Below are 16,607 nucleotides of genomic sequence, written 5' to 3'. Positions count from 1 at the left end.
CGTTCACCAAAGTTGTTGTGAACCTGGTGCGAAGAGAAGTATTGACATTGCTAGGACAAAAACTATTCCCCTTGTTCCAAGATGTCAACATAGTTAATCTGGAACAATTTTCGTGGACAAAGACTCTAAATGACTTTGAACAGGCATGTCCATTGCTGTCTAATGTCCTAAGAGGGGCAGTTACCAAACGGGCAAATGAAAACAGTCTAATCAGAGGAAAATCTGTAAACTTAAGACCACAGATTGGAACATCTATTGCCTGCATTCTCAACGCTAGAGCTCCTAAGACTGCTAGCTTTCTTCCGTCTCTGTTTTCAGTACAGTTTTGGAGAGGTGGCTTAAAACGCAATGTCATGAAACAAATTGCACATACCGGAATATGTAAAGGGTATGATACCACCTTATCTATCTTGAACAAAATCAGGCAAGGCTTTGATTCTGCTGCAACAACATGTAAAATAATAATTGAGGAACAACATCAACAACAAAATGTTAGACGAATCAATGTGACAAATGAAGATGCAGACTTGTCTGTAGCTATAGCTGCTGTTGTTCCTAACATAGAGGACGAAGTCAACAGTTTATCAGCTAGCAGCCAGGATACAATAATAATGAACATGGACGATACATTTCCGTATGGAATGGAAGACACAGATGACGATGATGTTCTAGATGACTCCCTTAGTGACCATTCGAATAGTGATGGTATACATTTATCGTCAGATGATGCAGATGATATTTCGGACGGCGATGAACAGTCGGTAATTTCACATGAATCTGACGAAGAGAAAGAACAAATTGATCTACATCCCGGCTTCTCCATGTGTTGGGATAATGTTGGAAAAAAGGTTACCAGTAGACATCCATCTGAAACCTCAAAAAATACGTATCTGAATATGGCTCTAGGATACATAGCCATCAACCGTCTTCAAACCACTCATTTGAACTGGAAGTTCGATGAAGAGTTGAAGAAGGCAGCTGAACTACCATCAAACATTTTTGTTCCAAATGAGAATGATTTTGAACTTCTATCAAACAGAATGAAAGTTATGGTCGCTCGCATTATAACCCGATACTTACCATGGTTTAATGCCAACTTCTCCGACTGTGTCACTTCTCATATGCTTCATGAATATTCACTGGATTCATCAAAGAGAAGTGTTCTAATTAACCTTGGAGTTTTTGATGTCGATCCTTCCTCTACTCAAGGGGCCATTACTATTTATGAAAATTTGCAAAGGTATATACCATCTATACAGGACAAACCTTACACTGCGATAGTATATGGCGATGGACTCAGTTGTGAACGAGGAAATGATGCACACAGGGCACGTGTAAATGGCTTGAATCCATGGGAAAGATTGGAAGGCTGCGAGCCTGCAGTACAAGAGTTTCACAAAGAGATGATTTTATTACAGGACTACTTCGATGAGTTCTTTAAGGGTTCCAGTGCTGCAGACAGAGGAACACTTAATCATCTGAAAAACATTTTCAACTTTCGTCAAGTTAAATCAGACATATCGGACAATTTTAACCACGCATGGGAGTTAATGTGTTTGGTAACAGAAGGATATGTCTGCTTATTAACTATGGAACTTATGGAAATGGCAGAAAAGGGCGATAGACCATCAACAGCCCCTGAATCCATAGAAAACTCGTCTGTTGACGACAGACAAGAGTATTTACAGTCTGTTGTTAGCTCTGTTGTTCAAAATGTTTGGCACCATTTGGAAACAGAATCTTTGAAAACGGATGACCAGACAGAGCCGGAGAAATTCTGTTGTGGAGAAGACATCGAAGAGGAAGTCATACTGTGTGGGGCTGGTAGGAATTGTACTAAGGGTGAAGTCTTTCACTATTCATGTGCTGGACTGGATACTGAAAATCTCCCTAATAATTGGTTCTGCAGCGACACATGCAGAAACGAGAAAGACTCCTACCCTTACTGCACCTGTCATCAAGATCTCGGTAATGATGAGCCAATGATTGGGTGTAGTGCTGGTTCCAAGTGCACGGCAGACGAATGGTACCACACTAAATGCTTGGACATGACAGACGTTCCAGAAGGCAATTGGTACTGTAGATCTGCATGCAAATCGTCAAAAAAGTCTAAGAGCCGAAAGAAATCTAAGTCAAGATCAACTGTAAACAAGTCCGACGATTTCAAATACAATTACAGTAGGGCTATAACATGGACAGGACTGAATCTGCTCTGCCGACGAGATGCAGTTCGTGAGGCGGACGGTGAGGCCATGATGTCGCACTGGAAGTTAGACCTCGTACACTTCTTTTCGACAAAACATCCAAAATATGTCATATTAGCACATAGACTGTTAGTTTCGATAAATGGTTGGCTTCCAGATAAATTGAAGCACGATTTAATTTACAACAGAACAGTTAACTACGGGGGTGGAATTGGTCGAAATTTACCAATGGATTTCATGAACGAAATTTTAAACAGATTATTTAAGGATTTACTAGATTCCGCAAAGGGTAGGTACACCAATAATACAATACAAAGATGTAGTCAGATTGTAGGACCACTTGGTGAGGCATTGGACTCTGTATTTGATTCCAAAGTAATTGAAAACGAGCTTTATAGACATAGGCGGCGAAATGCAGACCGGGACTTAAACGTCAGCAGAATGATTACATTTCTTGGTGGTGAGTCTTTGTTTTCACAGACTCCTGGTCGTCATCATAGAGCTTTTCCAGAGTATATTCACAACGAAAATCCAAAATTTCCTGGAAAGTTTCAAGGAAAAATGAAACAGCTCTCAAAAAGATTGGACAAACGCAGGAGGATTATAGTTGACGCTTGAGTACATACAAAAATATCATAGGTTTAGAAATGGAAGAATGCATAACATTATTTAAACCAAAAATTAATGTATGAATTGTTTGGAACAAAAACTCTAAATTGTCGATATTTATTTCACTAATTAAAAAAAAACTGGGGTGTGTTTGCCAACGAGACAACTATCCATCAAAGTGCAAATAAATAGTATGTAAGCAAATATCGGTTAACCTTCAACAATAAGTAAAACCCAAACCGCATAGTCCGTTTTAAAAGGTCCCGAAATGATCATGACAAATGTAATAAAAAGAATCAAAGTGGACAAGGCACGGGATCCGATGTATTGATATACATCCCCGGATTTAAAAGAGTACGTGTACAATCACTTGATTAAGAGTAGACACCTTTATGTATAGAATAAATGCAAATTATAAATAACCGATAAATTCTTCCCAAGAAACCGATTTGTAATAAATGCAATAAGATTATTTTTTTTTTTGGGGGGGGGGAGTCTGCTCACAATTCGTTTAAATAGTATATTATACCGTTATCACGATTAACTGCCTCACGACATGACATTAACGGAAATAAAGCAGCCTTATACATATATGATTTTTGTATCTACAGCAGTAAAACGTATTGATTACTTGACTTATGTCTTAGATTTTATTTGGCGGGAAAATACCACGTGGCTTTCTTTTTACATTTGTAATTTGACAAAATGTCGTATTCAAATTTAAGAAAACAACTTGACCGTTTTGAAACCGAATTTAATTTGGCTAACAGGAATAATCCTCGCAGAAAAGCTATTCTGATGACGGACAGTAAGGGGAAATACCTTCAAGATGTTGTTAATCGTGATGAAGATATAATTGAGATATTGTTTAAAAAGGGGGCAAAAAGCAGTAACAAATCACTTCTTAGAAGAGCAAAGGATTCTGTTAGAGGGTGTGATTCGCCGCTTTTAATGGTTTGGACAGGAACCTGTGACTTCACCAATTTCTCGCCGGGTGATAGAAATATTTCTTTAAATGAAATATCTGTGGCAAACGTTTTGGCCGATTTGGTTGATGTCAAGAAGGAAATTTTGGAGGTTAATCCGACAACTGAAATTATATTTTTACACTGTCCACATTTTTCAATTAAATTGTGGAATGACAAACAAGTTCACACAGAATCTAGCTCAAATGGAGATGATAATGTATTAGCTGAAAAAATTGATCAGTTAAACGAAGAACTAATTTCTTTAAATGCGGCCGATACAGGACCAAAATTTTCTCTTGACATATTAAAGTCCAGCAAAGTAAGGCGCGGTCGCGACCGGTCCTCTATGAGGACGAAATACTCATATAATTTTAAAGACTTGTATAAAGATGGCATTCACCCTATAAACCTTTTGGCGGAAGTTTGGCTACGAAAACTCCAGCAACTTGTTCTTAAAAAATGTTACTGAATATTCATTTAATTTTAATAATAAAATTTGGAATTTAGGATTAACTGAAGATATTTTTTCTTCATTTTAAGGTATTTAAATTCTTCCATTTCTAATTTCTCGTTTCGGTGAATGAGGATTGCCTCGCTCGCCGAAATTAATTATTCGTTCGAAATATACAATTTCTCTATTTCAAACAACTATTGGAAATTCTGGTAGAAATATATCACAATGAAAACAATATTTTATTTAGTTCATCAATTATAGACTGTAAATTTTGCTATAAAATTTTTAGTGGAAATCGGACATGTACTACATGTATCATATGGACACTCGATAGCCTTACAAAGACAATTAACAAAGAAGAAGAAACATTACTGTGAATGACCCTCATGGATATTCATAGTCGTTAAACACCCCCGTAGTTACAGACATAACACATACAGATTTTCCGTTAAACATGGTGAATGTGGATTGCCTTATGCAACATGGTGAATGAGGATTGCCTCGCTCGCCGACTTCATTAAAAGTGGACAGATGTAAAATATACAGATATTCCGTTAAACATGGTGAATGAGGATTGCCTCGCTCGCCGATTTTATTAAAAGTGGACAGATGTAAAATATACAGATATTCCGTTAAACATGGTGAATGAGTATTGCCTCGCTCGCCGACTTCATTAAAAGTGGACAGATGTAAAACATACAGATTTTCCGTTAAACATGGTGAAAGTGGACTGCCTTATGACATGGTGAATGAGTATTGCCTCGCTCGCCGATTTTATTAAAAGTGGACAGATGTAAAATATACAGATATTCCGTTAAACATGGTGAATGAGTATTGCCTCGCTCGCCGACTTCATTAAAAGTGGACAGATGTAAAATATACAGATATTCCGTTAAACATGGTGAATGAGGTTGCCTCGCTCGCCGATTTTATTAAAAGTGGACAGATGTAAAACATACAGATATTCCGTTAAACATGGTGAATGAGGATTGCATCGCTCGCCGATTTTATTAAAAGTGGACAGATGTAAAATATACAGATATTCCGTTAAACATGGTGAATGAGTATTGCCTCGCTCGCCGATTTTATTAAAAGTGGACAGATGTAAAATATACAGATATTCCGTTAAACATGGTGAATGAGTATTGCCTCGCTCGCCGACTTCATTAAAAGTGGACAGATGTAAAACATACAGATATTCCGTTAAACATGGTGAATGAGGATTGCCTCGCTCGTCGACTTCATTAAAAGTGGACAGATGTAAAACATACAGATTTTCCGTTAAACATGGTGAAAGTGGACTGCCTTATGACATGGTGAATGAGGATTGCCTCGCTCGCCGATTTTATTAAAAGTGGACAGATGTAAAACATACAGATTTTCCGTTAAACATGGTGCAAGTGGATTGCCTTATGACATGGTGAATGAGGATTGCCTCGCTCGCCGACTTTTCCCAAGTGGATAGATGTAAAACATATAGATTTCCCGTAAAAACATTGAAATTTTTAAATACATTACTTGTAAAAAATTAATGTGTCGAAAAAGTTCGTTTTGTAAGATTATGACGTCACGATTAGATTTATACACTCAGCAGAATTTAAAATATGGCGGAGGAAAACAAACGATCAGTTCGGTATGAACATGGATAATTAATTAAGGAATTTAGTCTTTCACAACAATGTAAGTACATTTTTTCATTCATTTTTTTTGTCTTTTATTAATACATGTTCATGCTTCTAATGTACAGTAAATGCTAGTTTAGATTTTCACAATATTCTTTCCGCAGTCAAACCAGGGCGGAAAGTGCTAAAGGAAAATGATCAATTCCGATATGACTTCGCATTAGACAAAAAATAAAAAATGAAAATATCAGCATGAAAACGTTAAATAGTGAATATATAATGCGAAGTCATATATTATAGGACTACGGTGTCAACATCAATGACCTGGATAAACTTTTCTTTCTTTTGGATTATTTAAGGAGAAACAATCAATATAACTACCATAATTCAGGTAAGTAATCACTTCTTAACATATTTAAAACATTTACGTGGCTGGTCAAATCAGAATTAAATTTTTTTTCATGCTACGCGTTTTTGGCCAATCGCGATATGACCTCGGGTGGCACATTGATAGTAAAAAGAAAATATCAGAACAGCAAATGTAAATTGTGAATAAAGCCTCCGAGGTCATATGTTATAGGACTAGATTTTGCCATGTGATTAATTGGACTTTCCAATATAGAATTATAGATACTCCTCTGAGTTCAGAATTTTTGTGTTTTTCTTTTTTTCTATCACAAAACTGTTGACCGGAAGTCTCTATTAGAATTTCTAAAACAACTTTCGACGAGCAAATGTACAATTTCCGAAAAATATTAAACGTCTATTTTGAACATTTCTCATGATGTGGAAACGATGTTTGGTATATTTTTACATGTGTGTGTTTCTCATTTGACCTAGTATTCGAGTTAGTACCTTTAGTACAGTATGCAAGATCACATCCTTTTGTACTTCGCAGACGATATGCAAAGAAATCACCACAGTTTTTAACGGTAACTGGAAATTTTAGTCCACAACATTTTAATTCTCTTCCTGGTACCTCAAACGATGCGCATGCTTGCGTTCTTATTTTCTTTCCGGGAGAAGGTAATCCATCTGCTGGCAGAGGAAGCCAAATAGGGGCACGTGTTCCACAACCGTGCTGAAATAGATTATTAGAAGTTGAAAGTTTGTGTTACAAACTTCGTCTTATTTAATGGGTTTTTTTTAAATGAATAAAAGTCGAAGATAGTCTATTTGATATTCAGTTATCTGTTGTGTAATATTTGAAGGTTTGATTTTATGCTGATTTCATAAAGCTTCGAATAATACGACAATAAAATCGATACGATTTTCGAGTTTCAATTTCTCAGTGTCAGTATATAAAGTATGTCACAGTTGCTTCAAGGTATTATTGTTTGACCAGAAAAGAAAAAAGATTTTTTAACTATTTATCCACCCACAAAATGAAATTGGGAAAGGAAATGGTGAAAGTATCAAAGCGACAACAACCCGACCATAGAGCAGACAAAAAAATTAAGCCGAAGGCCACCAATGGGTCTTCAATGTAGTGAGAAACTCGCGCACTCGGAGCTCAGCTGGCCCCTTAAAAATATGTATACTAGTTCAGTTATGATGGACGTCATAATAAACTCCGTAATATATACACAAGAAACTAAAATTAAAAATCATACAACATGTACAAGACTATCAAAGGCCAGGGTCTCCTGGCTTAGGAAAGGCGCAAAAATGCGGCGGGGGTTAAACATGTTATTTTTATATCTCAACCCTCCCCCTATACCTCTAGCCAATCGAAAAAACAAACAAACAACAATACGCACAGTAAAACTCAGTTTAAAAGAAGTTCGATAGATATAGGAAGATGTGGTGTGAGTGCCAATGAGACAACTCTCCATCCAAATAAAAATTAAAAAATTAAACCATTATAATAAGTTTATTGAATAAATGCACATTTGTACCCCAATGGGGTTAAAGGCATATATAAATGAACACAATACATCATACAAAAAATAACCAACGGTCTGATCTATATAAACAAAACGAGAAACGAGAAACACGTATATATTACATAAACAAAATTATAGGTTAAAGTACGGCCTTCAACACGGAGCCTTGGCTCACACCGAACAACAAGCTATAAAGGGCCCCAAAATTACTAGTGTAAAACCATTCAAACGGGAAAACCAACGGTCTGATCTATATAAACAAAACGAGAAACGAGAAACACGTATATATTACATAAACAAACGACAACTACTGTACATCAGATTCTGTTCTTCGATGTCTGTTTTGGTTGATTACACTATAGATGCAGATTTTTAAGTCTGGTTTTCGATATCATATATTTTTTTTAATTTACCTATGGATTTTTTTTTCCATTCTTTTACAAAATGAGGACGATGGTATATAATAATCTTAGAAATATTTAGTGTTCGGATTGGACCTCGAATTGGTAATTATAGCTAAAACGATATTAATTACTCATATTCCAACATAGAAGATTTCCTTTACTTACCGGAATGCACGTGGTTGGCATCTCTGCATCAGATCCGTTAATTTTAAATCGATACCATCCATGCTTGATTCGATTATCGCACAGACGACGTTCGGAAGGTTTGGCCTTGTAGTTGGGTGATCGTCGATAATCGTCGATAACTGTATACCTTTTTTCTGAGCATGGGTCTATCTTGATTGAGAAAAAAAAAGAAAAATGATTAGCGTCTCTTTCAAATCAAAACTGATTAATTTACCATGTACCAACATTGCAAATCCATTGAAAGATTAAAGATGAACATACATATTGCATCATAAGTTTATCGCTTCCTTAATTAACATAAGATTTACTATTCAAATGTTATCTTAAACTATTTCGAATCGGGAAAGAAACGATTTTTTTTTAATATAATAGATCTGTAATTAGATCATGTCCCACAACAGAGCACACCAAGGTCGATAAGATATATACCTAATCGCACATTACAGCTGATTTCAATGAGTATGTAGCTAAAGGTAATACATTTGGTTAGTTTGCTTGTTAGCTGAACCGTGAAGTCATTGTTAGGTTCGGTAAACTACCTTTCTTTAAGAGTAGTATAGTCCGACAAATAACTAATCTATCTGTCTGTTCGAAAGGAGGTTAGTACACATAACCTAACAATTTCGGTTCAGCTAGCAAGCAAGCTAACCAAAGATATTACCTTTAGCTACATACTCATTGAAATCGGCTGTAAAGATAAACTTGATCTAGCTTATACCTTGAAAACAATCATATAATAATAAACTTTCAACGGTATTTTCAAACGAGATGTAATGCACTTGTGAGAATATTCAGCGGTATATTTGATTATTTGAAGAAATTTCGTGTGGGGTTTTGTCCTTCAGCTCTGTAAATTTTATTTAATTTAAGCCATTTTTTACTATTAATTAATACATTGTGCCCATTATGCAACCGGCCTTTCATTTTCGCCATTCGGCTTTATTAGATTTACCCATTTTTTTGTAGAAATTCAAAGTTCATTTTTTTTCTATTCTGTAACCCCGTACTGACCCTTAAGTTTGTTCAAAACCGACTTTCAATATGCCCCCCATGTTGAACCCCTTTCACCTTGATAAAACCAAATGCACAAAATATAAATCCCTCGGAGAAACTGCTGGGTTATAGCAATTAATCTTCATCAAATGTAAATTTCAAGGGTGACGCTAATTACCAAAATTAACATTACAATTTACATTGTAAATTTCAACAAACATTTTGAATGACAGCTTTACGGTTTTGCAAATAGTAAGTAAATGTCCGATGCATTTGTTGTATTTTAAATAAATGTAGTATATTTGGTCTTGTAATCTATAAATGGCATTTTAGAAAGGTTGTGCTTATAAATCAATGTTGTTTAATTTACAGTTATACTTAATTTATTGAAATTTATATTCCGGCTATACGTATAGTGTTTTCCAGAATTATATTTTACTCCTAAATATTGGTCAATATTGTTTTCAATATTTAAAGTAATGATTCCATATGACTGTTACTTTTATATACATTATAGATTTTTTTAATTTTGTTGTCTTGAATTTCGACTCGACCAAAGTAGTAAGGAATAAAATGTCGATAAACACTTTTACTTCTGGTTTGTAGGTATAATTTTAAATTGTTTGTTCAGTAATCTTCAGTTCTATAGTATAGGATAATGTTTAGCGTTATTTAAATATAGCTCTTTATTGTTCGACCAGATGGACACTAAATAGGCAAGGTCATTGAAGTGTACCACCCATACTGGTGTGTCAATGTCATTGCGATGTACCACCAAACTGAAGCGACAAGGTCGTTGCAGTTTACCAAATGTACTGGATTGTCAAGGTCATTGCTATGTAAAACCTATACTGGATGGACACGGTCATAGTCTAGAAGCGTAGCATCCATACTGGATGAACAAGCTCATTAGAGTGTAACGCTCATGCTGGATGGACAAGGTCATTAGAGTGTTACGCTCATACTGGATCGACAAGGTCATTACAGTGTTACGCTCATACTGGATGGACAAGGTCATTAGAATGTTACGCTCATACTGGATCGACAAGGTCATTACAGTGTTACGCTCATACTGGATGGACAAGGTCATTAGAATGTTACGCTCATACTGGATCGACAAGGTCATTACAGTGTTACACTCATACTGGATGGACAAGGTCATTAGAGTGGTACAGTCATACTGGATGGACAAGGTCACCATAGTGTTACGCTCATACTGGATAGACAGGTCTTCGAATTGTAACACTCATAATGGATTGACATGCCATTGAAGTGTAAGCCAAATACTGGATAGACAAGGTCAAGGAAGAGTACGCCAAATACTGGATGGACAATATAAAAAAGAAGATGTGGTATGATTGCCAATGAAACAACTATCCACAAAAGACCAAAATGACACAAACATTAACAATTATAGGTCACCGTACGGCCTTCAACAATGAGCAAAGCCCATACCGCATATAGTCAGCTACAAAGGGCCCCGATAAGACAATGTAAAACAATTCAAACGAGAAAACTAGCATCCTTATTTATGTAAGGCCATTATGATATACTTTCATACCGGACTAGAGGGAGAAGGTCATTGCAGTAGTCTACCATACTGAATGAATGTACCACCCATATACTGGATCGATCAAGTTATTACAATCTTCCACCCACACTTCGAGTTTAGGTATACATTTGTTTACATATAATATCCATATTTTTTTAAGATGGTTACATTGTAATTATATGATCAAAGGTTCTGCGTGGTGATTTAAGGTACAGACACGAAGATTTAAATAATTCGTGACCTGCGCACAATTAATCTTTATAACTAATGGCTACTTCATAAAAAGTTATCTTGTCAACATAATCCATTAAATGACAGAGCGAAGAGTATTTATGAGTATACATATGTCTAATTATGTGTTATGCAATACACAATTCATTATGATTGATAACAATTGGGGTGAAATTCATCGTCAAAATATGCACTTTATTAGATACAGATAAAATAAATAATTTAAAAGTTTAAATCGCACCTAAAATAATAATAAATTATATCAGACTTAAAATTTAAAACAGATAATTTGGAATGAAATTTGATTTATAATAACAGAGTATTATATTTAAAAAAAAAAGTTTTATGAGTTTCCCTATACAATTGCAGACAAACAAAATTTCTATTATGGGGTAGTTGTCCAAATAAGACTATTTACCGGTTAAAAGAGAGTCTCACAATCTATGTACTAGATACCGGGACAAAAATACAAGTGGACGTGGCCGGGTACTTGTACATCCCGACAACACCATCTCGATTTTGGCAAAAACAGTTAACAACATATGCAAAATGCTAATAACAGTCGGTTGAAAAAAGTTAACACTTTAAATTTATCTCAGATAACAGCTAACAATACCTTGAAAAAGGCCAAAACAGGTTAACATAAAAGGGTATCCCCCTTAACAAACAACACGGACATGTCTATGTGGAGCTGTGTATCTGTTATCCGGCTGTTCAATGATGAGCTTGGGAGCACTGTCATTTTCGGCGCGGGGCGTTTGCGCTTTTTCATAGGATATTTGCGCTTATATTATTGGACACTTGCGCTTCACATTATAGGACATTTGCGCTTTTTTGCTATGACTATCCTCCTTTTTTTTATATCAGGGCTTGGGACCGCCAGGTTTGACCTAGCAGAGTTAATTAAATGTTTAAAAAAAACAATCGCAATGCACATGTCATAGCACTAACTAGTAAAAGTAAACATTCTCAAGACATAAAAAAACGTACAGTCATCACAGGTCAGTTTTTGTTTGATATCTGAAGCGCATGCCAAGGACTGAACAAATAAAGCTCTTGCTATAAGTTCCATGACTGGTATTTCGCCCTTATTTCAAGTCACACTATAAGTAAAAAGCGCAAATGTCCGGTCTACTAGTATTTGTAAAACAGGTAAAAAAGCGCAAACATCCTGTGCCCGTCATTTTGGCCAAGACAATGTTGACCATGTTTCACCAGTAGATGGTCCAGCGGCGGATCCAGAAGTGTTCATAAGTGGGGGCCCACTGACTGACATAAAAGGGGCCCACTCCAGTCACGCTTCAGTGATTTCCTATATGCCCCCCCCCTAAATCCGCCTCTGGATGCTGAGTATAATTATAGAAAATAGATCAAATACCACCAAGAAAGTTTTTATCAAGATTAATTGCGATATGTTCATGTTGTGACAAAGTAAAATGTAAATCAAATTATATGAGTGTTATATTAATGGATATATTGACTTGCTTTATCTTTGCTGTTATTAAATATGTAAGATATTGTGGTATTATGTCAGATATAAGAAATTAGAGGCCCTACTGAGATGGTAAATGGCATATAATTATTTCTTGTAAATGATAGATTTAACGTTTTTGGTGTCAGAAAAGTCAAACAAGAATAGTCTGTGGCTTTGTCTTAACTTGTTTACTCATGAAATCGTTATTTACCTTTAGTTAAAAATATCAATGATATATAAGGATCAAAACAGGAGATATAAACTTTTGTATATTTCTTCTCTATTCCTTTTTTTAGTTCATTTTTCTGCTGTATTGTTCCCTTATTCTCTAAAGTCTGTAAGCCACATACAAATTATCATAGATTCATATCTAGACTGTACATGTTGTACTTTTCGGCCATCTTTTACACTATAAGATTGAACGAGTGTTTATAGAGCTTGTAAATTTAGAAACGATCCAAGTTACTAGCTGTTTGTCGTTTTTCGATTTCATCATAATTTATGTCATTGATATTATTTTTGAACTGCATGTAGTGGTCTTTTAAAGCTAACTTTACATTAGGGGTTTTGCTCATTCATGAAGGTCACACGGTAGCCTGAAGATGTTTACATTCTTGTCCTTTGATCTCTGGTGAATATAGTTTATCATTGGCTATCACACCATATCTATAGTTATTTTAATATTCTATTGCGGATGTAGGAAACGGGCGAGGTAGGGGATTAAATGAGTGCTTTGTTTTTGTCCCTCTTCCATTTTGTTTTGGTTAAAAAATTAAATAATAGAGAACACCGCCTAAATACACTTTTAGACTATAAACATGATAAAGTTTATTATTGTGTCATGCTTTTTGGGGGAGGGAGCTTTTCACCTTCATAAGTTTGTCCTCCTCAAGTGTCTAAAAGAATGACATGTCTTCTTCTATATTTCTACCTTATGAATTAGCGCGTTAAAAGTCCTTGTCCAGATAGGCATGTAAAATTTGCCACTGGACGTTAGACACTAATTTACCATCACCATTAAGATAATATTTATACATCTGTTTTTTAAAGGTTAAGTCAACGAGAAATGATGACAAAAGCATGTCTGGATTGGGGTTACAGAAAGGAGAAGTGTAGATTGGGTTTGTGAAATAGAGAATATAAAAACGGATCAAATCTTCTGAAAAGGGGATCAAGAATAGAGAAAAATAGCGCAAAAAATCAGAAAAGCGAATGACTGCATGCGTGCTAAATTATAAAATGAATAGAATAATAGTAGAAATATAAAGAAAATTGAAGAGTTACCTAAAATTAAAGAATAGAGAAAAGAAATACCCTCAATCAGACCCTCAGTGTATGTTACCGAATTTGGCATTCAACAATTTTCAAAATGACTCCCAAAACAAACGTAAAACGATTACGAAGAGGTCGAGTTTAATAGAGAACAAACAAAAACAATGGCAGAAATAACATGGCCAACATCTGTCTATATAAATAGGATACATGGTAAAATTCTCTAAATATTTTATTAATTTATGAAATCTGGTTAAATATTCAAAATGTATGACGAGTTTCAAGTGAGATGAGCGATGTTTGAACAATGAATTACAATGTAAAATGCAGCAAATAATTTGATAAATAGAAAAAACATAGCAGATATGTACGTGGAATACACGTGTTGAAACAATAACTGAGCCATAGATAAACATTGAAAAGTAATTAGTTGATATTGACACTCATTATGATAACAGAGCGGGAAACTGTAAAACCAGGAGAGGTGAAATGGACCGGTAACATGGAAAATTTTACCGAATTAATATTTCCTTTTTGTTGAGCCTTCGACTTTAGTCGAAAAAGCGAGACTAAGCGATCCTACATTCCGTCGTCGTCGGCGGCGTCAACAAATATTCACTCTGTGGTTAAAGTTTTTGAAATTTTAATAACTTTCTTAAACTATACTGGATTTCTACCAAACTTGGACAGAGGCTTGTTTATGATCATAAGATAGTATCCAGAAGTAAATTTTGTAAAAATAAAATTCCATTTTTTCCGTATTTTACTTATAAATAGAATTAGTTTTTTTTCTGCGGGGAAACATTACATTCACTCTGTGGTTAAAGTTTTTAAAATTTTAATAACTTTCTTAAACTATCTTGGGTGTGTACCAAACTTGGACAGAAGCTTATTTATGATCATAAAATAGTATCCAGAAGTAAATTTTGTAAAAAGATAACTCCATTTTTTCTGTATTTTATTTTTAAATGGACTTAGATTTTCTTTAAGTTAACATTACATACAGTTTGCAGTTAACGTTTTCAAAACATTAGATTTATAAACTATCCTAGATTTTTACCAAACTTAGACAGAAGCTTCTTACAATCATAAGATGATATCAAGAGGAACATTTTTATTGATTTTTTTCGTCATTTTTGTTGAGCCCGCAATTTACAGTAAAAGAAGGCGAGACACTGGGTTCCGTGGAACCCTTACAAATTTTTTAATATAGTTTAGAAAATCAAAATAATGGAGAACACCTGACTATGCCAACTTTTTTCAATTGCAAAAACAAACAGTTTAATGCAAGTCAATACGAATACCGGGTATAATATATTCTTGAAAAGTCACTCGATCTCAATGTAAGATAGCAGATCTGCTTTTTAGTGTCCATACATTATCATCATGTATAAGTTGCATGTAAATTTTTGAACAAAGATTCTGTTTTTACCGCATCAAAAATACTCGTTCAAACTTTATTGCGGGGAACAAACATAAAAAATAAAAATAAACGTGGTGACCTGAAATCTAAGGACGAACTTTCAATTGTTTTTTTCAACGCGCTGTGAATGACGTACATAACAGCTTTGCACCTGCATAAAGTCGAAGAAGAGGTTAAACTTACTAAAAGACTTCTTCATAGAAATCGGCAAGTAATTTAACCCTTTAAAACCTCAATGCGTGAAATTTCTTCTAGTGATATAAGATTATACATGTCTGTCCATGATAATACGGTTGTATTGAGATGTTCAAGATTGCATAATGAGATTGCTTTCAAATATTTGGTAAATCGAGATGACCTTTCCTGACCTGAGCCTCGTGGTAACGTGTAACCTGGTTGTTAATTGACTAAGTATTGGTTTTAATGTATGTATATAATATTTCATATTCTCCTTTGATTCTGGAGGAGCGTTACACGTTGCATTAAAAATACAACTGGTATATCATTTATCTTTCTATCAATGTCACGAGGTCACGGAACTAAAATGACGGATTATTGAATTGCATGGCTAATTTGTGTATATGTTATTTAATTCCTTTTCTTGTTTAAACATAAATAAAACTTGATGTATTTAGAAAGAGAAACTCGTTATAATGAGGTTAATTTATTTGCCTACTTTTTCAAGCATATATATATATACAATATGTCCTACGAAGTTTTTTAATAAAAATAAATCAATTTCCGTGTCCTTGTCTAATTTTTTTGTAATTTATATTTTGTATTTTACAATGAGATCGGTGAGCGAGTCAGGAAAAAACTTGCAGGTTTCTTTCCCCATTGTATACATTTGTTTATTAAATTATGGTTTCACTTGCATCGTCAGAAGGGTTGTTTAGAATTAACATAGCTGGTCCGTGGTCCGCGTACCAACCAGGAACTGCGAAATTCCGTCAAACGGTCATGAAAACAATATAGCGGAGCTTTTGCTCATGTTAAAGGTCTCATTATTTTTAAGATGAAGATAAATATTTAAAGCATTAATCATTTGATTCGGTTTTGACCAGTTCGTATACGAATTTAGTGTCCTCATTTGCTACATCACATACATGTCACAAACTACACAGAATTAGGAATGGGACATGAAAAAATACTATGCATTTACCATAAGGGGGTCCCGGGTCCACCCAAGTTTGCCTTTTTTCAAAAGTATAAAGAATAGAGAATTGTCAAAACTTCAGAAATCAATTAAGGATTCATAAATAAAGGACACTCATCTAGATCCTCATCTATCAACGAATCTGAATAAATCTTTATTAAATGACCCGATAC

At 34.8% G+C, this 16,607-nt stretch overlaps 1 protein-coding gene across 1 annotated transcript in view; it reads right to left on the bottom strand.

The window, feature by feature from the left end:
- The window catches only part of LOC134695280 (von Willebrand factor D and EGF domain-containing protein-like), a 63,378-nt gene extending 54,908 nt beyond the window's left edge, over positions 1-8,470 (bottom strand). The window contains exons 1-2 of the mRNA XM_063556500.1: positions 8,313-8,470; positions 6,713-6,938 (exon numbers count right to left, since the gene is read on the bottom strand). Of these exons, the coding sequence (XP_063412570.1) occupies positions 6,713-6,938; positions 8,313-8,333 (247 nt within the window). The 5' untranslated portion in view covers positions 8,334-8,470. The remainder of the gene's footprint in view (positions 1-6,712; positions 6,939-8,312) is intronic.
- Positions 8,471-16,607: the final 8,137 nt, after the last annotated feature.

Source organism: Mytilus trossulus, chromosome 13, assembly GCF_036588685.1.
Source record: "Mytilus trossulus isolate FHL-02 chromosome 13, PNRI_Mtr1.1.1.hap1, whole genome shotgun sequence".
NCBI classification, from domain to species: Eukaryota; Metazoa; Mollusca; class Bivalvia; order Mytilida; family Mytilidae; genus Mytilus; species Mytilus trossulus.
This window is presented reverse-complemented; position numbering and strand designations above follow the sequence as displayed.